Below are 25,008 nucleotides of genomic sequence, written 5' to 3' on the forward strand. Positions count from 1 at the left end.
ATTTTGTTTCCTATAAGACTATTTTCTAGGAACACTTCCTGCTCTGCTACTGCAGGGAGAACCAAAGTGCACAGCTAAAGTTGGAACTTTTACCTGATGCACCAGTTTAAATGTGCAGGACTAAGTGAATGTCCCTGTTGTCTTACAGCTCCCTGCAATAAAAGAAATTTCTTCTCTTACCCTCCCCTCGCACTCTGAATTCATTTTCATATGTGCAACGCTAGGCAGATATCTGGCTATACTGGAACAGTACTGTACCTGCAATTGCCGTTTTTAGTACTTAGAAAAAACAAATAATTAATATCCCAAATTGGTGTATTTTGTAGTGAGGAATCAGTATAGTGTAACAGTACTCTATTAACAGCTTCATTCAGCCATTATAACAATATACAATGTTCTCAAACCTAATTAGATAAGTAGCTTTTGGCAGAGAGCTCAGAAAACTTAAGAAGCTTCATCTGCACTGAGATACAGTCGTAACTAATAAGCTAAAGAGGTCTCTTGGGGGAACTGAGACTTGCAGTTTAAAGGGCAATTTCAGCTTTTTTAGCAAAACTGTAATAACACATAAACAAGAGCCCAAAACCCCCAGAAATGTGTTCAGACTTTAAATAACCTACCAAATTTTGTAAAAATGGGAGTGTATTTAGGAGGTATGGTTCCAAAAATGGGTGTGGTCAAATACATTTTCTTTTTGTCCCTCTTTACGTTTTTAAACTTTTGGGAGGTATGAGATGCTTATTTTTGGGCAGCTCCCTGGTAACCCCTGATGGATGGAAACTAGAATATAATAACAGATTGTTCCTGCAGCCCCTGCAGTTGCGGGGGGCCCGGGGGAACAGGGGAGCCCAAACCATGGGGTCTGCTTCCTCTATAGTAACTGACAGTATGTGTGGTCGCTATAGATGCGCAGGGAGCAGACACACATGGGCACTTGAGTGTGAGCGCTGGGAGGCTTTGGGGCACTTTCTACAGTGACACTAAATGGGTTGCACTAGTTTCTTATACTGCTAATCCTTTAATTTGGTTTCTCCTTTATTTCTCCAGAAATGTTCTCTAAACCCAAACTGAGCGTGAGCCCCAACCCTATTACAGAAGGCTCAGCCCTGACCCTGACATGTGGTACAACTTCCAGTACAGTCAGCACCCGGGAACTGCACTTTGCTTTCTACTGGGATGGGCAGGAGCTGCAGGGATTCTCTTCATCCAATCAGTATCGAGCTTACTCAGTTCAGCTGGAGGATTCTGGAAATTATAAATGTGCAGTACAACATCCACTTACAGGAATAAGTAAAAAAAGTGAGGTGTCCTATATCCGGGTAGAAGGTAAGTACATAAGCCTGGCTAAATGGCTCTGAATACCGCATGCCTTAAATATAATAAATATAATAAAATTCTTAAAAACACACATTCCAAAGCTGAACAGATGACAATAAATAATACATATTTATTTGTTGGGTTATAGTTCAACTTCACAGAAAGAAAGGGTTTTGCTCTCACTTAGTAAACTGATAGAGCTTCATTAGAAACGGATACTGTTACTAACATGAGCAGATGGGGAGCCCATACTGGGCAGATATCTGGCTATAGTGGTACTGTACCTGCAGTTGTGGGTTTCAGTATTTAGGAAAAACAAATAGACCGTGATAACAAAGATATTAGAATATATTAATGGAATAATTAATATCTCACATTGGTGTATTTTGTAGTGAGGAATCAGTATAGAGTAACAGTACCTTTTCTAGTATTAGCTATTGTATTAAATACTTTTAACATTTCCTGCAAAACCCGGAGGCGGCACCCAAGGGCCATTCTTTCTACAGTGACACTAAATGGGTTGCACTAGGTTTTGTTCTGCTAATCCTATAATTTGGTTTCTCTTTTATTTTCCCTAGAAATGTTCTCTAAACCAGAACTGAGAGTGAGCTCCAACCCTATTACAGAAGGCTCAGCCCTGACCCTGACATGTGGTACAACTTCCAGTACAGTCAGCACCAGGGAACTGCAGTTTGCTTTCTACTGGTATGGGCAGGAGCTGCAGGGATTCACTTCATCCAATCAGTATCAAGTTTACTCTGTTCAGCTGGAGGATTCTGGGAATTATACCTGTGAAGTACAACATCCAACTAAAAACATTAAAAAAACAAGTGTATTGTCCTGTATCCAGGTAACAGGTAAGTACATAAGTTCAACTGCTGGTGTGAGGACTAGATTTCTTAATTTTTGGATATTTTATTAAAGCTAGAGACAAGCATCACTAGTGATAATACCTATAGCAACCAATCAGCAATTAGATTTTAATGGTCACCTAAAAGTTAGAAAACAAAAGCCAAAATCTGGTTGGTTGCTATGGGCAACATCAGATAGTGATGTTTGTCTTCAGTGTTAATCAATTAGCCCCTAAGCAGTGGCATAACTACTCGGTGTTGGGACCCCCCCCCCCTAAAGCTGTGTGAATGTCGTACCACTGTCTGATGTATTTGCAACATTGTGAGAACTGGACAAAAATTCACCCAGTTACATCTGAATGAAGCAAGAACCCTGCCTGAAGTATTATGTCTCTGCCCTGAAACAAAATAATGTCTGTCTCCACCGTCATTTCCATGCACCCAACACCACTGCCTCACCCCCAAAGTTACCAGCTCAACCCCTTTGCCTGAGTTTGAAGGAACAGTAAAATAAAAAAAACAAGAAAGTGTTTTCAAGTACATTTGTAATTAAAAAAAATGAGAATTTCACTTACCTCTTATCGTAAATTCCATTTCTTCTAGTCCCGACATGTCAGTACGCATGGGCAGTATTGCCCCCACAGCTAGGAGGTAGGACCTATATACCAAAGCCAATCAAAATTAGCCCTTACCTATAAGACCATGTGACTTCCTCCTCACCACTGTTATACATTTGCCAAGCAATACAAGAAGCAAATAATTGGGATGGGAAACCCCGTACTGACATGTCGGGACTAGAAGAAATGGAATTTACGATAAGAGGTAAGTGAAATTCTCATTTTCTTCTTCGTCCCTTCCATGTCAGTACGCATGGGATCTACCAAGCCATGCCCCTAAAATATAAGGGGTGGGAACAATAATAGCAGATGCTAAAAACAAATCAAGCATCACAAGAAAAAACTGACCATTCCCGGCTACAAGAATCCTCTCAGGGACCAGAGGGATTTCCACACTACGGTTGCCATAAATATCCAAGCCCGGCTCGGGTGGATCCTCTGCCAACAAGAAGAAAATGGTCACAATCATAACTCTGGGCAGCTCACTGGTGTTACCAGCCCCGCAGCAACCGACCAGTTAACCACAACTATGATTCATTATCCACTAGAGCACTAACCTGGGGCCCTAGAGAAATAATTGTGACACACAAGCCTCTAGCTCCAAAGCACAACGGTATCAGCTTAAATTGGTGTTGACAGCCGTCAAACTCAACAACCTCCAGAGATCAGCCAAAGATAATCCAAGCACAGATCTGAAGCAACGAACAGTGAAAGGGCACACTAGCCATCAAGCCCCTCTATGGCACAAACAAGCTCGGGACTCCAGCCTGTAACAGAGCATGACAGGCTGAAACCCAACTTCCTACCACTCACTGTAGCTACCAACCTTGAGAGGCTACCTAACCAGCAATGTTAGGGCCAGGTTTAGCAACTGTACACGACCTGCAGATGGAAGATCAGCTAACCAGTAAAACATGACTGGAATCAACTGGAAAACATGCATGGAACGACTGGTGCACAGCCAGCCCATACTCAATGTACCATCTAGCCACCCTGCATGAAAGTCAGAAGCGCCATATACTATGCATGCTAAACAACCAGCGGACAAACCAACACCCTGCCAGAAAGCAGCGGTGGACATGTCAAGCAAAGCACTGGAGAACACGCCAGCTGCCATCCCTGCATGCAAGAGCCCAGAGTGAAAGACAGCTAACACACAAGCAATAGCAAAAAACTAGCGCTGTGCTTGCAATACATGACTCTGCAACCACTGATGGACTGTTCAGATACTGTAACTGCAAAGAAACCGCTCCCCAAACTAGCCACTGCTAGTAAGGAGTGGAATACAAGGTGAAAAACAAGCACCCACACATGCCAAGAAAGCAGCTAAGGTAGACAGCCACAAGCACCAAGGCTCACCATGACATGAACCAAAGAGCATATCAAAGGCAGCCAACCACATGCCTGCACCAAGGACCACAGCATGACTGGCAACCATATACGCCAAGAACTAAGCCAAGGCCAGCAGCCACCTGCGCCAAGGAGCACACCAAAACTGGCAGCCTCATAAACAATTGCCAGCATCCTATGAGCCTAAGCTCCTAACCAGGGCCAGTCTCCCTGAGATCCAAAGGACAAAAAACAGGGTAAGTTGGCAAGCAAACAAAGGCTAAAACCGGGGTCAAATGAGCCACAAACCAGGACCAAAGGCCAAAACTGGAGTCAAACGCCAAGCAAGCCAAAGGCCAGAACTAGAGCAAACGGCCAAGCAAGCCAAAGGCCAGAAACAGGGCCAACAGCCAAGCAAGCCAAAGGCCAAAACCAATGGGCAAGCAAGCCAAAAAGTCAAAACTGGAGCCAATGGCCAAAACCTGAGCCAATGGCAAAGCAAGCTGAAGGCCAAAAACAGAGCCAAAAGGCCAATCAAGCCAAAGGTCAAAACCTGAGCCAAAAGGCCAAGCAAGCCAAAGGCCAGAGCCAAGCAAGCCAAAGGCCAGAGCCAAGCAAGCCAAAGGCCAGAGCCAAGCGGCCAAGCAAGCCAAAGGCCAGAACCAGAGCCAAGCAGCCAAGCAAGCCAAAGGCCAGAACCAGAGCCAAGCAGCCAAGCAAGCCAAAGGCCAGAACCAGAGCCAAGCAAGCCAAAGGCCAGAATCAGAGCCAATGGCCAAGCAAGCCAAAAACCAGAACCGGGCCAACAGTCACACCAGCCAAAGGCCAAAACCAATGGGTAAGTGAGCCAAAAGGTCAAAACTGGATCCAATGGCCAAAACCAGAGTCAATGGCCAAGCAAACTAAGGCCCAAAACAGAGCCAAAAGGCTGAAACCAGAGCCAAAGGTCTGAACCAATGGACAAGCAAGTCAAAGACTAAACTAATGTCCAAGCGAGCCAAAGGTCAAAACTGGAACCAATGGGCAAGCAAGCCAAAGGCCAAAATCAGATCCCACTGCCGAGCAAGCCAAAGGACAGAACTGGGAAAAACGGCCAAGCAAACCAGGAGACAGGACCAGCGGCCAAGTGAGCTAAAAGCCAGAATGGAAGAAGCAACCAAGTGAGTCAAGGCCAGAACCAGGGACAGCGACCAAGCAAAGAAAACGGCCAAACCAAGGACCAGTGGCCACTCAAGCCAACAAGGACGAGCAGGCAAGCAAGCCAGAGTCCAAAACAAGGACCAGCAGGCAAGCCTATAGCAAAAATTCTGCTGCCAGGGGTGAGAGGCAGTAGCAAAGCAAGCCAAAGGCCATAACCCGGAACCACAGCCAAGGGCAACAAAAACCATAAACAGACCCAACAGCCAAGCAAGCCAAAGACCGTAATCTGGGCCAACAGGCACACAAGGCAAAGTCCATGACAAGGACCGGCAGCCAAGCAAGCCAAGGCTATAGCAGAAAGTCTGATGCCAGGGGTCAGAGACAGTAGACAGATGAGCTCGAGGCCATAAGCAGAAACTGCAGCCAAGTAAGGCAAAGGCCATAGACAGAACCAACGGCCAAGCAAACCAAAAACCATAATCACGGCCAGGGTCAACAGGCACACAAGGCAAAGCCCAAAACAAGGAACATCAGTCATGCAAGCCAGAGACATAGCAAAAAAACTGGCTAACAGGGACCAAGAACAGCGGTCACGCTGACCAAAGGCCATAACCAGGACAACGACCAACAGGCACGTAAGCAAAGGTCATAGCATAAGCCGGCAGTCATGCAAAATGACAGTCACAGAGCAATCAAACATTTACTAATGTTGGCTCCTATCATGCTAGCAGACAGAAATATACCTGTAAACACACCAGAAAGAAAAAGGAGTTGTTGAACTACAACTTTGTTCATACCTGGTAGGAAAAAACTGCCTATTAAGCCAAAGACCCAACCAGGGCCTGCAGAAATAAAATAAGCAGGAAAAGGTACAACATTGCCACAGCAGAAACCCCAGTTATACCAGGAAGCCCCTGATGAAATAAGAGCTGCTATACCTGCTGTGTCTGCACAGTAGATTTGACTCACAAGGAATTCTACATTTATGAAATAGCAACAACAAGGAGCCCAAGAAGCATACAAGCATCTAACAAGGTAACACTGGCTTGTAGGTAAAGGCAAACTCCAGTCAGAACCCTGGAGAAAGACTGGTTAAAAGGTGCAGACTCCCTGTGAGAAAAGGAGATACCATACTGCTACAGCAGTGCAACTCCCAGCCAGTCTGGGCACACCTGGTGTAATAATGAGCTCCCAAACCTGCAGAGTTCGCATGGTAGACTCACAAAGAAAAGCTAACAATATGAAACAGCAATAGCAAGGAGGCCTAGAAGCACACAAACACCTTACAGGATAAAATTGGCTTGTAGGCAAAATGCAAACTCCAGTCAGAATCGTGGAGAAAGGTTGGTTATAAGGTTCAGACTCCCTGCGAGAAAAGGAGATACCATACTGCTACAGCAGTGCAACTCCTAGCCAGTCTGGATGTACCCAGTGTAATAATGAGCCCCAATACCTGCAGAGTTTGCATGGCAGACTCGACTCACCAAGAAAGGCTAACAATATGAAACAGCAATAGCAAGGAGGCCTAGAAGCACACAAACACCTTACAGGATAAAATTGGCTTGTAGGCAAAATGCAAACTCCAGTCAGAACCCTGGAGAAAGGCTGGTTATAAGGTGCAGACTCCCTGTAAGAAAAGGAGATACCATACTGCTACAGCACTGCAACTCCTAGAACAGTCTTGGAAGCACCTGGTGTAAATGAGCACCCATACCTGCACAGAGGACTCAGGCTTACAGTAAAAACACTAAAGATATCAATAGCAAAGTGCCCTAAAGGAGCACTTACACCTTACCAGATAGCAGTGAGTAGTCAGCAGCATGGCAACTCCCACAAGAACCCAGACAGCATTCAGCGGAGGCTGAGCATTTCATACACACAGTGGAAACTGAAGATCCATACTCACCAGATTCAGGCTTAGTTATCACTAGCCCATATCCATACCCATGGCCCTTTAGTCCGATATCAGTCTTCAAAGGCTCAAAACACCATAGGAAAAAGGAGACTCAATTGGTCACAGGCAGGAATGTGGAAATGCCCATGGGTATGCCCACACCTGCATTTCTTCCCAATAGGTGAAAGTTTGATTACTTTACTTATTGTGGCATCAGGTAAAATCTTCTCCATTACCTGGGAATCATCCCTCTATGTATACACAGAGGTAAAAAATAAAATAAATAAATAAAATGACAAAAACAAAAGAAAAATCAAACTGTGAAATCACGAAATGGTGAGGAGGGAGAGCCTACCTCCTGTTCAGTAGGACAAAAAATAACAGTGGTGAGGAGGAAGTCACATGGTCTTATAGGTAAGGGCTAATTTTGATTGGCTTTGGTATATAGGTCCTACCTCCTAGCTGTGGGGGCAATACTGCCCATGCGTACTGACATGGAAGGGACGAAGAAGAAATAATATACTGTTGTGCTGCACTAGTAAAACTGGTGTGTTTGCTTCAGAAACACAAATGTATATAATAAGCTGCTGTGTAGCCACGGGGCAGCCATTCGAGATGGAAAAAGGAGAGAAGGCACAGGTTACATAGCAGATAACAGATAAACTTTGCAGAATACAATGGCATTCAATTCCTGTTCAAGAAGTAAATCCCTATATAAATACAGGAATAGGATCTATTATCCAGAATGCTCAGGACCTGGGGTTCTCTCGATAAGGGGTCTTTCTGTAATTTGGATCTCCATACCTTAAGTTTAAAGAGATACTGATACCTGTAGTTAAACTGTTTTTAAATATATCATTACATTGTCTTTGCATGAGCTTTAGAATTTTGCCATAAAAATATTAGGCCCATGCTTTAACACTCCCTCTTTGATTCCCATTGTTCCTCTATGAGGGGGCGGCCATATTTGTGCAGCAGGAGTCCGTTAGCATTAGAAGCTGAAACTGACAGGCTGAGAGGGAGGGACAGTCAGGTTGGCAAAACAGTCAGGTTTAGGGGCTTACAGTAACAATTACTTACAGAAGCAGCCGTATCAGCAAAAAATGATTGACATGACCTATAGGGAACTTTTAATGTACATTTATATCTTGAAAATGATTTTTTTCATGTCAGTATCACTTTAAGGTAAAAACATTTAAACATAAAATAAACCCAATAGGGTTGTTTTGCCACCAGTATGGATTCATGCAGCCTAGTTACCATCAAGTACAAGCTACTGATTTATTATTACAGAGAAAAGGGAATCATTTAACCATTAAATAAACCCAATAGGGCTGTTCTGCCCCCAATAAGGGGTAATTATATCTTAGTTGGGATCAAGTACAGGTACTGTTTTATTATTACAGAGAAAATGGAATCATTTAACCATGAAATAAACCCAATAGGGCTGTTCTGCCCCCAATAAGGGGTAATTATATCTTAGTTGGGATCAAGTACAGGTACTGTTTTATTATTACAGAGAAAAGGGAATCATTTAACCATTAAATAAACCCAATAGGACTGTTCTGCCCCCAATAAGGGGTAATTATATCTTCGTTGGGATCAAGTACAGGTACTGTTTTATTATTACAGAGAAAAGGGAATCATTTAACCATTAAATAAACCCAATAGGGCTGTTCTGCCCCCAATAAGGGGTAATTATATCTTAGTTGGGATCAAGTACAGGTACTGTTTTATTATTACAGGGAAAAGGGAATCATTTAACCATTAAATAAACCCAATAGGGCTGTTCTGCCCCCAATAAGGGGTAATTATATCTTAGTTGGGATCAAGTACAAGCTACTCATTTATTATTACAGATAAAAAAGAAATCATTTAAATATGTGAAATATGAATAAGACATAGCATACCTGTACATGTTTGTAAATCAGATCATGTTCCTGAAGTTTATGGCTGTTTCCTTATTGCTCTGTACGTGAGTAGGGGGGGCACTGCCTTAGGGAACATGAGGAGAAGGATATAACATTCCCATGAGAGGGGTTTATGGGATCCATGTGATGGTTACCATTTCTATATATAATATATGTCACTGATCCTTTCTGTACTGTATTACTGTCAGCATGAGATCCTTCTGCTCATAATGGATGGGGTTGTCACCTTTTCTGAAAAAAAAATACTGGCCTCTGTATATTTTTACTTTTCTTGCCTATAAATAACATCAAGCATAATTTTTACTGGTCAGTCAGTAATATGCCAGCCAGGCGGCAAACCTAATAGTGGCACATCTGTTGCTTTGCAGGAGGAGCAGTCAGACCTGTGGTTTCCTTATCCCCCAACTGGGCCAACATATTAACTGGCGACAAGGTGACTCTGACATGTGATGTGGGTTCTACAGCAGGAACAGCACCCAGATATTCCTGGTATAAAGACAGTGAGATGATGAATAAGGATACTCTGACTAACAAACATACAATTAACTATGCATGGAAGACAAACAGTGGTACTTACCAGTGCCAGACGGATACCAGTGAGAGGAGTGAGCCTGTCAGCGTGAGTGTTACTGATGGTGAGTTACCCACCTCTGATATAAAACTCTATTAGAATGTGATAATAATGTATAAATCAGATATGGAGGGATTTGCCAGATTTGCTAACATTTACACAATTTCCGAAATTTCATGACATTTTACATTACACATTATTAAAGCACACTCACAGCTGCTAAGAATTTCACTACCACATACATTGGCTTCTGTAGGGAGTGTCATTTGCCCAGGGACATAGGGGGCATATTTATCCATATCAAAGGGTGAGTACTGAGCTTGCCACAGCTTTCCAGAATGAAATTTAATCAGCAATTTAATCTTTTTTAACACTATGGTGAAATAGTGAAATAAAGGTATTCTTCTAATTTCTAGTTCTAGGGACAGCTAAGCCTATTGTACAAGTTCCTGAAGCTCCTGGTGGCAGCCATGCATAAGGATTTCTACCATAAATAAAGCAAATATCTCTAGGTAGTTAATAACTTAACTAAAGCCAAAGTACAACATTTCATTTATACTCATTTAAATACTAGGTTAGTGTTATTTCAAAGTTTGAGGGAAATATTCTATTCCAATTTTGTATAATTAGTAGTTATCATATTGATGATCATTCAAGTCCCACTGTGATTCCTTATACTCCTGTCTCTTTATTCCAGGCCCTCTCATCCTGCAGGCACCTCTGTATGTGTATGAAGGGGACTCCCTGACTATGAGATGTTACAGGATGTTTGGGTGGGATACAATGTTCTACAAGGACAATAATCCAGTGGGGCCCACGTATGGTGATGAGTTACATATTGAAGGAGTCAATATGACTGTGACTGGTACATACAGATGTTCCAAAGGGAAGACATATCAGTCTGGTGAAGTATTTATTTCTGTAAGAGGTAAATGAATGTTTCTAATTCTTTAGTTTGTTGAATAGTTTAATCTGCATGGGTGCAAGTCTGGCATATGTGCGGTACAGAACTCTTTAGAGATCTTCATGCTGCGCATGTGCCAATCCTGAATTTATGTACAGGATGTCTGTGAAACTCAGATCTGTGCATTTATTAAACAGGAGGAGTGCCTGAGCATCCCCAATGACCTACCTTAACCTTAGGTAATTACAGTTCAGAAGCTTTTTCCAGATGTATACACTTTCACATACAGCTGGTTAATGTGGGTGCCAGATCAAGTTAATGCTAATGCTGGAGTTAAGGGAAAATTTAAGGTCTTAGACAGGACAAAAGTAACAGATACTGACCCCAAGCAAGGAACCAGTACAGAATTGAAGCAATTCAGGAACACAAGCAGGACTTGCATTGTCACACACTAAAAACAAGAATAAAAAACATGATTTGGATACAAAAAACAAGAACTACAATCCCAGGAACTGGATACAAGAAGAAGGACTTTACTCTCTTGAACAGGAGAACCAAATCACAGAACCAAAAGATAAATGTAGCCTCTGCTTTGAGGCCCCTGGCAATAAGCTGCACTGATAAATAAATACAGAGGAGCTGCAAGTCACTGGCAAAGCCTGGGGCACTGACAGAAGTAGTAAGACTTCAGTATGATGAATCCTGGGGCCTACACCCTCAAGGGCAGATACCTACAGAGCACCATTTCCTACACTCAGACCCAGCAGATGGCAGCCATACAAGAGGCTGTATCTTAAACTCGCTTATCAAACATTTGTAGTCTTGTGACACAAACATTTCACCAACTTTAAGCCACATGTTGGGAAAGGGGCTAAAAGGGCTACAGCAATATGTGATTTATCAGCAGCCTGGGTGGTTGGTATAACTCTCACAGTTCCTCCTTTCATGGCAACTGGGTATCCAATAAATGAGTGTAATGTGGCCACCATTCAATCAGACCAGTAGCATGGATGTTTTAAAGTTAAAGGAACAGTAACACCAAAAAATTCAAGTGTATAAAAGAAATTCCAGTATAGTGTACTGCTGCCCTGCACTGGTACAACTGGTGTGTTTGCCTCAGAAACACTATTGTGGTTTATATAAAGAATGCAGCTGTGTAGCCATGGGGGCAGCCATTCAAAGGAGAAAAGGCACAGGCACTTAGCAGATAACTTATCTGTTACCTGCTGTGTAACCTGTGCCTTTTCTCCTTTTTTCCAGCTTGAATGGCTGCCCCCGTGGCTACACAGCAGCTTATTTATATAAACTATAGTAGAGTTACTGTAGCAAACACACAACTTTTACCAGTGCAAGGCAACAGTACATTATATTTAATTTACTTTAAAACTCTTTAATTCTTTGTTGTTACTGTTCCTTTAAAGTTATACAGGCTGCCAACTGGCCTGCCCTACCCTGAGCTAAATTAATTTTGACACATTAGAAATTACTACAAAAAATCCAATCATGTTAAACTATAAGCAATTGTCTGTTGTGAGCAGCAACTCCCAGAATCTCACCTGAGCCTTAGGGTCTAATGATGCTTGAAGTTATATAGGATTACAAATGTGGCGACAGCTTGAGAAAGGTGGTCAGGAAGAGTGTGATAAAGGTTCATTGTACACAATGTACATGTGTAGGGGCTTGGTATACTTAACTCTATTAAACGGAAAGCATTATGTACCTGTATATTACTATTGTGTATTTGTCTTTTAGGGGGAAGACACACGGAGCTACTTAGTAGCAGCTATTTGTCACAGCTACTAAACGCCAGAAAATACCCCGCCATAGACAATACTGAGAATTGCCTCTGCAAAAAAAACATGTAGAGGCAGTTATCAGTAAATGATCAGCATTGTCTGTTTTAGTAGCCGTGACAAGTAGCTGCTACTAGTAGCTCTGTGTGTCTTCACCCTTATAGTGAATAATGCACCACTTACTGTAATTTATAAAGATATTATAAGTCACTGATGAGTTATGTGACCTTATAAAAGCACAAGGCTGCAGGCCTGGCCAGCCATGGAATACTGTGCAGGATAATGGGGGAAAATGAGACCCTGGGGGCAGGGGGAGCAAGAACAGAGATAAATGGAGAGTGAAAAGGAATGAGATGAGAGTGAGACAGGAGATTCATTGAGAGTGGGGAAGATAGAACAAAAGTAGAGATATACAGAGAGTAGGAGGTAGCACAAAAGAAATGAGACCGGAGTTTAAAGGAGAGTGGGGGCAGAGGGAGCAAGACCAGAGAGGGACAGAAGATAGGAAGGGCAAAGAAAATTAGATGTTGAGGGAGCCAGACCGAAGATAGATGGAGTATGGGAGCGGCAGACAGCAAGACATAGAAATGTGCCATTTATAAGGATATAATTTACAGTTTAGTCTCATAGGAAAATGACCAAATGTAGATTATAAATGTATCATTTGTTTGATAAAGCCATTGTACATCAGCAAAAGCTTTGACAGTATAGAAGGAGTCAATCAGTAATATGTCAATTATTTGTAACATGCAGTTAAAAAGACATTATAAGTTATCTGTAAATTTATATGTTTATTATACTGTGCCTAATTGTAAAAAACAGCAGTGGGGTAGTGAAAGGTATATTCCAGAGCCTTGAAGTGTCACGTGGTAACAGAAGATCTAAGAGGGTATAAAAGGAGTTATGGGTACCTGAGGGGAGAGTCTCTCTCTTGATCAAGTAGCAGGACTGCTGCAGACGGAGGAAGAGCAGAACTGGACCAGCAAGAGCAAGGACTAGTGATGAGCAAATTTTTTCACCAGGCATGGATTCGCAGCGAATTTACGCATTTCACCATTGGTGAATTGTTTCGCACAACTTCTGTGCAGTCACGTCAAAATGTGTTTCACGGATTTTCCGCCGTTTTGTGAATTTTCCTGTCGTTTTGCAAATTCTTCGGCAAAGTGAAACACATTGAGGAGAAAAGGGAGAACCAGAACAGCTGAGCAGTAGTGATGAGTGAATTTTTTCACCAGTCACCAGTGGCAAAATTTCACATTTCACCATTGGCAAATTGTTTTGTGACACCGCGTCAAAAATTTGCCTCGACAAGAAAAAATATTGTCTTGTTTTGTTTGCCTCTACAAATGCAGCCAATAATTAATTATTGTATAAACAATCAATTTGCTTTCTGGTTTCTGGAACCAAAGACCCAATTGTAATTGTACTTTTGATATTTCTGTGTACAACATGCCCCCGTCTTTAGTTCCATTCGGTTCTCTGTTTCAGAGTTATTCTCCAGGCCAGAGATAAAAGTGAGCCCTTGTCCCCCGGCAGAAGGCAGTAACATGACCATAACCTGTGATACAGTCCTTCATCCATCCAGAATAACCACCCCGCTGCTATTTGCCTTTTATATCAATGGGAATACTGTGCGGGAATTCAGTTTATCCAAAAAGTACCGAGTTTACTCAACTGGGCCTGGGGATTGGGGAGATTATTCCTGTGCAGTGAGAACTCCTACTGGTACTGTACTGAAACTGAGCAGCGTGACCCACATCCAGATACACGGTAAGTGTGACATTATGACTATGCACCCAGCAATCCCACTGTCCTGTAATACAGCTCCATATAATGCACCAGTGTCTTGACATATTAAAAATTAAACACTCCTACAAAGGTTTCTACTGAAACAACTATTACCCAGTATTAATGTTACACAATCGGTTATACAATGAGTATTATAACCAAGTGGCCCTTACTACTAAACATTATCTAAAAAGATGCAATATTATCAGCACTCATGTAGATCTATGACCTTCTAAATGAATTAATTCAATGAGATAAAAATATAAATAACATTTTATATGTAAAACCCATTAGGGCAGAAAGATAGCTCAGCATTCCACAATGTTGAAGAAAAATGTTATATTCTGGGTAAAAACATAACAATTGCATCTAAAATTGCACTGTTCACACTGCAGTTGTGGTCTTAAATGGCCCTTAATAAAAGTAGACTGAATTGACTTGACTATTTTGGTTACAGAGCATCTTTTTTTTTTTTTTCTAGCCAAGAGCAGGAACGTACTGCTGTCAGTAGGGCTCCCCCTGCTGGCGATAATTATCCTTATCATTGCTGTAGGGATCTATAAGTTTAGACACAAGATTGGACAGACAAAACCTCCTTCTGACCAATCAAATACAGGTGGGTGATTATCAGAACTCTAACTCTTCAGTCTCTACATTAATTGGGGTGCATCAAGATCTTTCATTGTTCCTGTAGGGAAGGGGTATCAAGTCCATTAAATGCCCTGCAGTTGTGCACCCTCCTCAAAGCTAGAGGGTATAGTGATAAAAGTGTGCTATACTCTTTAAATTAAAAGAAGGGGGGGAGCAGAAAAGGAAGTGTAAAGGGAGAAAGAAGAAAACAGAAAGGCAAAGCAAAAAAAAAGCATAAGAAACAAGGGACATGAAAAGTAAAAAGAAATACAGAGACTTGAAATATAAGAAGGGGAGAAGAGGTGAACAGAAGGGGAGATGTTTAGTAGAAAAGTAAAAGGCGGAAGAGTTCTGAAAAAGAAATGAAAAAAAATGTGAAAAATAAGTGCATTGGGGGGAAAGAAGTAAATGAAAGAAATGGAAAGACAGAATGAAGAGGCCAGGCTGGAACTAGGGTTAGACAGAAGAGACATGTGTCTACGGCCCAACTTGGGAATGGAGGGGGGTAAAAGGTCCCTGGACACCCTGCATATCAAGATCAGCTGCGGTGAGTGTCAAGGGGTAGTGGAGAGATGAATTGCCAAATGTGGAGTGGTGAGGAGCAGCAGGGGTGGGAAGAGAGAAAGAAAAAAAGAGTATCAGTGGATCAACCAGATATGTCAGATATACAGTACATAACATATTAATGTTATCTGTTATGAGACTTAAGGTGCCCATACACTATAAGATCCGCTCGCTTAGCGATGTCGCCAAGCGAGTGGATCTTCACCCGATATCGGGTAGCAAGTAGCTTAAAAAAAAAATAATCCCCAGGGCCAAACGATCGGATTACATTTGCGGCCATGGGGCAGTCGGTTCGGGGACCGCATCAACGAGCCGATGCGGCCCCCGATCCAACTGGATTTTCTAACCTGGCCGATCGAGATCTGGCCAATTTCAGGGAAGATATCGGTCGGCCAGGCCGCACGGTTCTGCCCATACACGGGCCGATTAGCTGCCGAATCTGTCCAAGGGACCCATATCGGCAGCTATAATCGGCCCGTGTATGGGGACCTTTAACATTTAACTTTCTTTGCTCACAAACCAACCTTCTTTTCTTTCCTAGGCATTCCTCTCTCTAAGACCCCAGCTGTGTAAGTAATGAGGCAATTGTTCTGCTTTAAATACTTCTCTCATTATGATCTATATCAGACTATATTTTGCACTGTCCTTAGTATTAATGGAAACCACCTGACAAAAGCATCTCACTATAATGTAACACAAACTGGGGAAACCTACAGTATATTAATATATACTCAAAGAGATGAAAGTCAAAAGGACTCATTTATGATGCAAGTGCAAAGTGCACAAATGGCCATATTTTATTTACAGAATGTCAGTTTAACTGTTGAACCAATCACCCAAAACAAGGGCAAATTAGCACCTTATTTTTATAAATCCCATCCAGGTTGTGCCTGAGCGTTAGGATGGTGCCACTTCTGCCATACCAATGTGAACGGTGTCAGTAATGTCATAAGTGTCTGATTCTCTACCATGGACGCAACCCAATGCTAGGTAGTAATATAACATTGTAACATAGTAAGTCTGGTTGAAAAAAGACACATGTCCATCAAGTTCAATCTTTTATGCCTAAATATATAACCTTACCAAGGGTCTGTAAAGGGGAAGAATAACCCCCTCTTCCTGTGAATCTATACCCCTTTTAATGCAGCTCAAAACCTTGTTTGCCCTTGTGGGCAAACTGGGCAAAGATTTGCTCAATTGGTAAAGTCTTATTAACTTGCTTAACTCCTTGAGTCTCTCCTCTTGGCTCTTGTTGGTGTCTGGCCTTAGTAAAAGCACACATCAAAAGAACCTGATTTAGCCTGATCTAGCGGGACAAGAACCTACCTAGTGCTACAACTGTGTGTCACATCTAGACTCCTGTCTAGGCTTGCTTTTCTGCCTATAACCCTTGGTTTTGAGCTTGGCCTTCAGCAATGTGTCAGTATTGGTAAGGTTGTGGCACAAATATCTTTGGAGCCAAAAGTATCCCAAAGCTGCCCTCAGCCTAGCAATACTTGAAGCCTAACATTTCGATATGGCTAAATGCTCTTCTGCAGTTGTTTCAGTCACACTGAGCTGGGGGCGGCATGATTCTTTCATAGGCTGCAGTACTGTTTTTCTTGTGTTTTTTATAATTAGCCTATGGAAGGATCGCGCTGCTACCACCCCAGTGTGACGAACACAATTGAGGAAGAAACTTTAGCTATGTTGGAGTGTGGAGTGTTGGGTTTGGTAAGTATCACTAGGCTGAGGGTGGATTTGGGATACTTTTGGCTCCAAAGATGTTGGAGCTCTTCACTAATACTGACACGTTCCTATGGATTTTAATAGGAACATGACACCTACAATTATTATTTTCATTTTGATACCTATTCAGGCATTAACCAACATTTTATATTCACAGTGCAAAAGATGAAGAGCCGGTTTATCATCAGATTCAAACAGGTACAGAGATACTATACAATATTTGTGCATGTTTGCTGGGCACTGTACTTCTCTCTTTAATGCCTAAGCCAAACTGCCGTGTCTCTACCCTCATAACAAACATCATGGCATGTTTGCTAGTGATCCCACACCCAGAACTCATTGATCTTAGATTAGCTCTCAGTTACACTGTTCTGTCACTTTTCCATAACAAGTATTTACATTAAGGTTTGAAAGAGCTGTGGTAGAACTATTTTGAGAGAAGTTGTTTAGAACATGACCTTCATTAATGAAAATGTTGGTACAAAGTGTGCTCTTTAATAAAGTTATCAAAACAAATTGCTGAAAATATCATAAATATGTTTTGTGTTTAATGCTCAACATAATGATCCTGTATTGATCACTTGGAAACCCTGGGTGACAGCTAGTATGGTCAGACTCATACAGACCCCTTTACAGAGACAGTCGGGGTCAGTACAGGGAACAGTAATGGAGCTCCCGACCGGCTTACAGATCTCTGTAGATCATCACAATGAAGGAATTGCTGGAACTCTTTGCACAATACTGTAAATTATAATCCCCTGTTGAGTGAGGTACTTCAGTTTATGGATATTTTTACCTGCACTCAGGCAAGCTGACTCTTTATTAGGTGCTTCTCCATGTGTATGTGTATATATATATATATATTCAGTTATTGTTTCTGTTTTGTACAGGAGCGCCCCCTGCTGAACAAGATATGTTCTACACTTATATTGATGTCAGTCACCTGAAGAAAAGTAAGTCAATTCTGCTGTTTGATGGGCAGATTTTTTTCATTAAATTGCCTTCATTACATTTATTAAAGGACAAGGGGGTGGGGGAATCTCATTTGTAAAAAAAAAAAAAGCACAAATATTTCTCAGTCTTTTATAGGAGAAGGAAAGGCTAAGTCACTTGGGGGTGCCAAAATGTTAGGCACCCCCAAGTGACTTTAATCGCTTACCTTGTACCCCGGCTGGTGCCCCTGTACGGAGAGAACCGCACCAGCCCGGGGTACCTGTAGCGAGTGCTTCCTACTTCCGCCTTCGCTTTTGGAAGGACTAACGACAGGCGCATGTGCAGTAGAGTGAAAAGCCGACTTCCAGTATTGACTCTACTGCGCATGCGCGTGCGACTGAAGCCGGAAAGAGGAATCGCTGGCAGCTACCCCGGACTGGTTCTGTTCTCTCCTAACAGGGGCACCAGCCCGGGGTACAAGGTAAGTGATTAAAGTCACTTGGGGGTACCTAACATTTTGGCATCCCCAATTGAATTTGCCTTTCCTTCTCTTTTAAAAGACTGAGAAATATTTGTGGTTTTTTTTTTTTTACAAATGAGATTCCCCCGCCCCCTCTGTTTAGCACTTTTGGAATGCCACCACCATTTTAGTTTGCCAAAATGTTTTACCATGACTGACAAAACTGTTGCATGATAGATAAGTCTCAGACCGTCCTGGCAAAAATCTTAATAGAATTGGAAACTTGTGCATGAGAAATTGTCACACTGTACATCTATAGGAAGCTTGTTCTTGTTGCATTTTCCTGCAAGAAAAAAATGCGCCAATAACATTAAATGGCCGAACCATTTACCTCTGTTGATGGTAAAGAGAAATAATACCAATTTTTCTTATATTATTCTATCTCCCCATGATGCAGAGATAACATATAGCAGACAGCTTTCCTCCCAGCTCAGTTGAAAGGTGCTTTACAGTAGGGGGGTAATGTAATAACAGATGCCAGGGTTGTTCCACTTCTACTAACCAATAATAGCCAGCAGCAAATCAGCTGGCAGCACTTACTGGTAGGCCACTTAAAAGCAGATTTCTGATTGGTTGCCATTGGTACTAGTAGTATCCTTCTAATAAGTCAACCCCTTTGCCTTCCAATTAATAAGGACAGGTTGGGGTTAGTTGATATGGGTGTTACTATGTACTGTATGTTACTGTTATGTAACATTAACCCTTCTTTTCATTCCTGCAGCTTCCCCAGCTCCCCCACCGAATCCAAACAATAATGTGAGTATAATAACTTACCTGCATTTTACCCAGAAAACTATGTACTTATTATACGCAGTATTGTCAAGCTGTACTTGCCACACATTTAAATAATCCTATGCATTACTGTTCAGGAGACTCCTAGGGGCACATTTACTAATGCACGAACGGGCCGAATGCGTCCGAATGCGTTTTTTTCATAATGATCGGTATTTTGCGATATTTTGCAAAATTTTTTCGACTTTTTCGTAGCCATTCCGAATGTTTCGCAAAATGTCGCGACTTTTTCGTAGCGTTACGACTTGTGCGAATTGTCGCAACTTTTTCGCAGCTTTCGTGCCAAGTACGAAAGTTTCAGATTCATTCAAGCTTCAGTATGGTGACTTTTCTTGGGCCGGGTTGGAGCTGCAGAGTGCCACTGAGCCCTATGGGTGACTTTTCTTGGGCCAGGTTGGAGCTGCAGAGTGCCATTGAGCCCTATGGGAGACTTTCCTTGGGCCAGGTTGGAGCTGCAGAGTGCCATTGAGCCCTATGGGAGACTTTCCTTGGGACAGGTTGGTGCTGCAGAGTGCCATTGAGCCCTATGGGAGACTTTCCTTGGGCCGGGTTGGAGCTGCAGAGTGCCATTGAGCCCTATGGGAGACTTTCCTTGGGCCGGGTTGGAGCTGCAGAGTGCCATTGAGCCCTATGGGAGACTTTCCTTGGGCCAGGTTGGAGCCGCAGAGTGCCATTGAGCCCTATGGGAGACTTTCCTTGGGCTGGGTTGGTGCTGCAGAGTGCCATTGAGCCCTATGGGAGGCTTTCCTTGGGCCGGGTTGGAGCTGCAGAGTGCCATTGAGCCCTATGGGTGACTTTCCTTGGGCCGGGTTGGAGCTGCAGAGTGCCATTGAGCCCTATGGGAGACTTTCCTTGGGCCGGGTTGGAGCCGCAGAGTGCCATTGAGCCCTATGGGAGACTTTCCTTGGGCTGGGTTGGTGCTGCAGAGTGCCATTGAGCCCTATGGGAGACTATCCTTGGGCCGGGTTGGAGCTGCAGAGTGCCATTGAGCCCTATGGGAGACTTTCCTTGGGCCGGGTTGGAGCTGCAGAGTGCCATTGAGCCCTATGGGAGACTTTCCTTGGGCCGGGTTGGAGCTGCAGAGTGCCATTGAGCCCTATGGGAGGCTTTCCTTGGGCCGGGTTGGAGCTGCAGAGTGCCATTGAGCCCTATGGGAGACTTTCCTTGGGCCAGGTTGGAGCTGCAGAGTGCCATTGAGCCCTATGGGAGGCTTTCCTTGGGCCGGGTTGGAGCTGCAGAGTGCCATTGAGCCCTATGGGAGACTTTCCTTGGGCCGGGTTTGGAGCTGCAGAGTGCCATTGAGCCCTATGGGAGACTTTCCTTGGGCCAGGTTGGAGCTGCAGAGTGCCATTGAGCCCTATGGGAGGCTTTCCTTGGGCCGGGTTGGAGCTGCAGAGTGCCATTGAGCCCTATGGGAGACTTTCCTTGGGCCGGGTTGGAGCTGCAGAGTGCCATTGAGCCCTATGGGAGACTTTCCTTGGGCCGGGTTGGAGCTGCAGAGTGCCATTGAGCCCTATGGGAGACTTTCCTTGGGCCGGGTTGGAGCTGCAGAGTGCCATTGAGCCCTATGGGAGACTTTCCTTGGGCCGGGTTGGAGCTGCAGAGTGCCATTGAGCCCTATGGGAGACTTTCCTTGGGCCGGGTTGGAGCTGCAGAGTGCCATTGAGCCCTATGGGAGACTTTCCTTGGGCCGGGTTGGAGCTGCAGAGTGCCATTGAGTCCTATGGGAGGCCTCAATACTTTCGCGCAAGTCGTAACGGTTACGAAAAAGTCGCGACTTTTCGCGCAAGTCGTAATGGTTACGAAAAAGTCGCGACTTTTCGCGCAAGTCGTAATGGTTACGAAAAAGTCGCGACAATTTCTGAAAAATCGTAACGGCGACGAAAAAATCGCAAAAAAAAATGAAAAAAAACGCAAAAATGTTCGTTTTCCAATCGGAATTTTTCCAATTCGGATTCATGGATTAGTAAATTAGCCCCATAGTGTTCATATATTTTATCTTCATACCTTCATCTTCATATGTGGCAGATAAGAATATGTGGATTACAAGTAATGATGTGATTTTTGGAAATTTCATAAAAACTGCTAATTTTAGCAACTATTTATAGTTATGTAGTTTTGGAGTATAAAGAAATATTTCCCCATTTTGAATTTGTAGAATGAGCCCTTTCCATAATGGTTTTCTGGGGACAACTTCCTGCTCAGAGGCTTTGATGACACGAGATGCCTCAGTTTTGCACAGGCTGAAATGTCAGCTGTGTAAATGTAGTTGTAGTTGTATATTTTTGGGTCTCTACATGCAACATAATTGGGTAATCCTACGCATACACATTCATGTTTATGAGAGAGGTTTATTGTTCCTATGAATATGTGGGAGATAACATACTTTTCTCCCAAGTTTTTGTGAAGGTGTTACTAGTTCAGGCTGGAGTTTTAGCCTTACCTACACAGCCATTGTTTTATTGGCAGGCTGGCCAGTAGCTCCTTATCACTTCCCATGGGTCTTCTATTTTTATTAATTATCTCATTGCAAGAAGCCATAAAAAATGTGCTGCCTTATGGTCATGGGGTTATGGTGTGACATTACTGGGGGTGATTAGCAGAACAGATTATTGTGTTAATAGCAGGATAAACTCCCTGGGGGTTTCTCACAGTGGCCTGTATTAAGTACAACTCTGTTGGAAATGATGAGGGTATAGTGGCCTTTTACTATTCAACTGCAATGTGTTACACATTTGAATTTCCCCTCTTTTGTGCATAGCGGATAACCTGCTTTGTTTTTTTCCAGGAAATAATTTACTCTCAGGTGATGCCCAGCAAATGATCAGCTCTCCCACCCAGACCCTGCCGGCATGTCCCCAGCAGCTTCCCCTGCCTGTATGTAGAGCTACCTCTTCTGTATTCTGATGGCAGGGACACTAGGATTCAGAGATAGAGATAGAGGCTCCTTTTTCAAAGTTTCTGTTTAGGAATTAACTGGTGAGGGCAGATTTCTGTGAAGAGGACCCCACAGTTCAGGCCCCCTTGTAGGGTTTGCTTCCTCTGTAGTTATGAGCCTGCTATTGATTTTGGATATTGTTGTTCCCTTTATAGGAAAACTTGTTTTTCAGTCGTTTGTAACAAATATATTTTTGCTATACACTGTATATTTCTTTGAAAAGTGTTATTGTTCTTACTGTAAATGATAAAGACATTATAAACTGTGACCATATAAAGGCACAAGGCTGCAGGCTGAGTTATACAGGGAACTCTGAGTATCACTCATGTATTATAAGGGATAATGTACCCCCTACTGTAAATGATAAGGATATTAGCAGTCACTGAGGGGTTCTGTGCCCATATAAAGGCACAAGGCTGCAGGCTGAGTTATACAGGGAACTCTGAGTATCACTCATATATTATAAGGGATAATGTACCCCCTACTGTAAATGATAAGGATATTAGCAGTCACTGAGGGGTTCTGTGCCCATATAAAGGCACAAGGCTGCAGGCTGAGTTATACAGGGAACTCTGAGTATCACTCATGTATTATAAGGGATAATGTACCCCCTACTGTAAATGATAAGGATATTAGCAGTCACTGAGGGGTTCTGTGCCCATATAAAGGCACAAGGCTGCAGGCTGAGTTATACAGGGAACTCTGAGTATCACTCAAGTATTATAAGGGATAATGTACCCCCTACTGTAAATGATAAGGATATTAGCAGTCACTGAGGGGTTCTGTGCCCATATAAAGGCACAAGGCTGCAGGCTGAGTTATACAGGGAACTCTGAGTATCACTCATGTATTATAAGGGATAATGTACCCCCTACTGTAAATGGTAAGGATATTAGCAGTCACTGAGGGGTTCTGTGCCCATATAAAGGCACAAGGCTGCAGGCTGAGTTATACAGGGAACTCTGAGTATCACTCAAGTATTATAAGGGATAATGTACCCCCTACTGTAAATGATAAGGATATTAGCAGTCACTGAGGGGTTCTGTGCCCATATAAAGGCACAAGGCTGCAGGCTGAGTTATACAGGGAACTCTGAGTATCACTCATGTATTATAAGGGATAATGTACCCCCTACTGTAAATGATAAGGATATTAGCAGTCACTGAGGGGTTCTGTGCCCATATAAAGGCACAAGGCTGCAGGCTGAGTTATACAGGGAACTCTGAGTATCACTCAAGTATTATAAGGGATAATGTACCCCCTACTGTAAATGATAAGGATATTAGCAGTCACTGAGGGGTTCTGTGCCCATATAAAGGCACAAGGCTGCAGGCTGAGTTATACAGGGAACTCTGAGTATCACTCATGTATTATAAGGGATAATGTACCCCCTACTGTAAATGGTAAGGATATTAGCAGTCACTGAGGGGTTCTGTGCCCATATAAAGGCACAAGGCTGCAGGCTGAGTTATACAGGGAACTCTGAGTATCACTCAAGTATTATAAGGGATAATGTACCCCCTACTGTAAATGACTGTATTAAGCAGATGATACTGTCCCTTACCATTAATCTAGATGGACACCAGGGTCAAACCCCAACTATTACACAAGATGTAATGGCACAGGGTGTCATACTTTAGCAATGTGTACAACATTTATGGACCAGGGGAGATTAATCAATATTGATATACGCATACCTAAATGAGCTAAATTAGTTTTTTACTTTTTTTCTACTTTTAGTGTAATTATTTTCCTTGTTCCTGTAAATTGTATGTATGTATGTATGTATGTATATCTTTATTTATAAAGTGCTACTTATGTACGCAGCGCTGTACAGTAGAATGCATTAATACAAATAGGGGGTTAAAGATAATGGATAAATACAAAGTACAACAATAAATACAGATAAATACAAGGTACAGTTGCAATAAGAATCAGAAACACAAGATGAAGGAGGTCCCTGCCCCGTAGAGCTTACAATCTATATGGGAGGGTAAGAGTCAAAGGCACAAGAGGATGGAGGTCCCTGCCCCGTAGAGCTTACAATCTATATGGGAGGGTAAGAGTCAAAGGCACAAGAGGATGGAGGTCCCTGCCCCGTAGAGCTTACAATCTATATGGGAGGGTAAGAGCCAAAGGCACAAGAGGATGGAGGTCCCTGCCCCGTAGAGCTTACAATCTATATGGGAGGGTAAGAGTCAAAGGCACAAGAGGATGGAGGTCCCTGCCCCGTAGAGCTTACAATCTATATGGGAGGGTAAGAGTCAAAGGCACAAGAGGATGGAGGTCCCTGCCCCGTAGAGCTTACAATCTATATGGGAAGCTCTACGGGGCAGGGACCTCCTTCATCTTGTGTTTCTGACTCTTATTGCAACTGTATCTTGTATTTATTTGTATTTATTGTTATACTTTGTATTTATCCATTATCTTTAACCCCCTATTTGTATTAATGTATTGTACTGTACAGCGCTGCGTACATAAGTAGCGCTTTATAAATAAAGATATACATACATACAATTTACAGGAACAAGGAAAATAATTACACTAAAAGTAGAAAAAAAAGTAAAAAACTCATTTAGCTCATTTAGGTATGCTTATATCAAATTATGCTTAAATATGTAGACTCTTCTCAATAGTCATAGACAATTTATGTCCACTTACTTAAAACAGTTTGCTAGCTGTCCTGCCTTTCCTTATGATCTCTCCATTAAGGAAGGCAGCAGAAATATCTCTGGGTAATTCACTTGGGCCCCTTTTGGCTTTCATAT

At 42.7% G+C, this 25,008-nt stretch overlaps 1 protein-coding gene and 2 long non-coding RNA genes across 3 annotated transcripts in view; all 3 read left to right on the top strand.

The window, feature by feature from the left end:
• LOC100490686 (Fc receptor-like protein 4) overlaps positions 1-14,237 on the top strand; it is a 39,406-nt gene extending 25,169 nt beyond the window's left edge. The window contains exons 4-9 of the mRNA XM_031891820.1: positions 1,048-1,326; positions 1,896-2,174; positions 9,448-9,714; positions 10,348-10,578; positions 13,836-14,117; positions 14,227-14,237. Coding sequence (XP_031747680.1) covers positions 1,048-1,326; positions 1,896-2,174; positions 9,448-9,714; positions 10,348-10,578; positions 13,836-14,117; positions 14,227-14,237 — 1,349 coding nt within the window. The remainder of the gene's footprint in view (positions 1-1,047; positions 1,327-1,895; positions 2,175-9,447; positions 9,715-10,347; positions 10,579-13,835; positions 14,118-14,226) is intronic.
• Positions 14,238-14,621: 384 nt separating this feature from the next.
• On the top strand, positions 14,622-17,256 carry LOC116406925. The gene is made up of 3 exons (XR_004219888.1): positions 14,622-14,751; positions 15,871-15,898; positions 17,215-17,256. It is a non-coding gene; the product is annotated as an uncharacterized LOC116406925 (long non-coding RNA).
• Positions 17,257-17,953: 697 nt separating this feature from the next.
• LOC116406924 lies at positions 17,954-22,542 on the top strand. Its single transcript, XR_004219887.1, has 3 exons — positions 17,954-18,010; positions 19,232-19,266; positions 22,091-22,542. It is a non-coding gene; the product is annotated as an uncharacterized LOC116406924 (long non-coding RNA).
• The last annotated feature ends 2,466 nt before the right edge of the window (positions 22,543-25,008 follow it).

Source organism: Xenopus tropicalis, chromosome 8, assembly GCF_000004195.4.
Source record: "Xenopus tropicalis strain Nigerian chromosome 8, UCB_Xtro_10.0, whole genome shotgun sequence".
In the NCBI taxonomy this organism is placed as follows: domain Eukaryota; kingdom Metazoa; phylum Chordata; class Amphibia; order Anura; family Pipidae; genus Xenopus; species Xenopus tropicalis.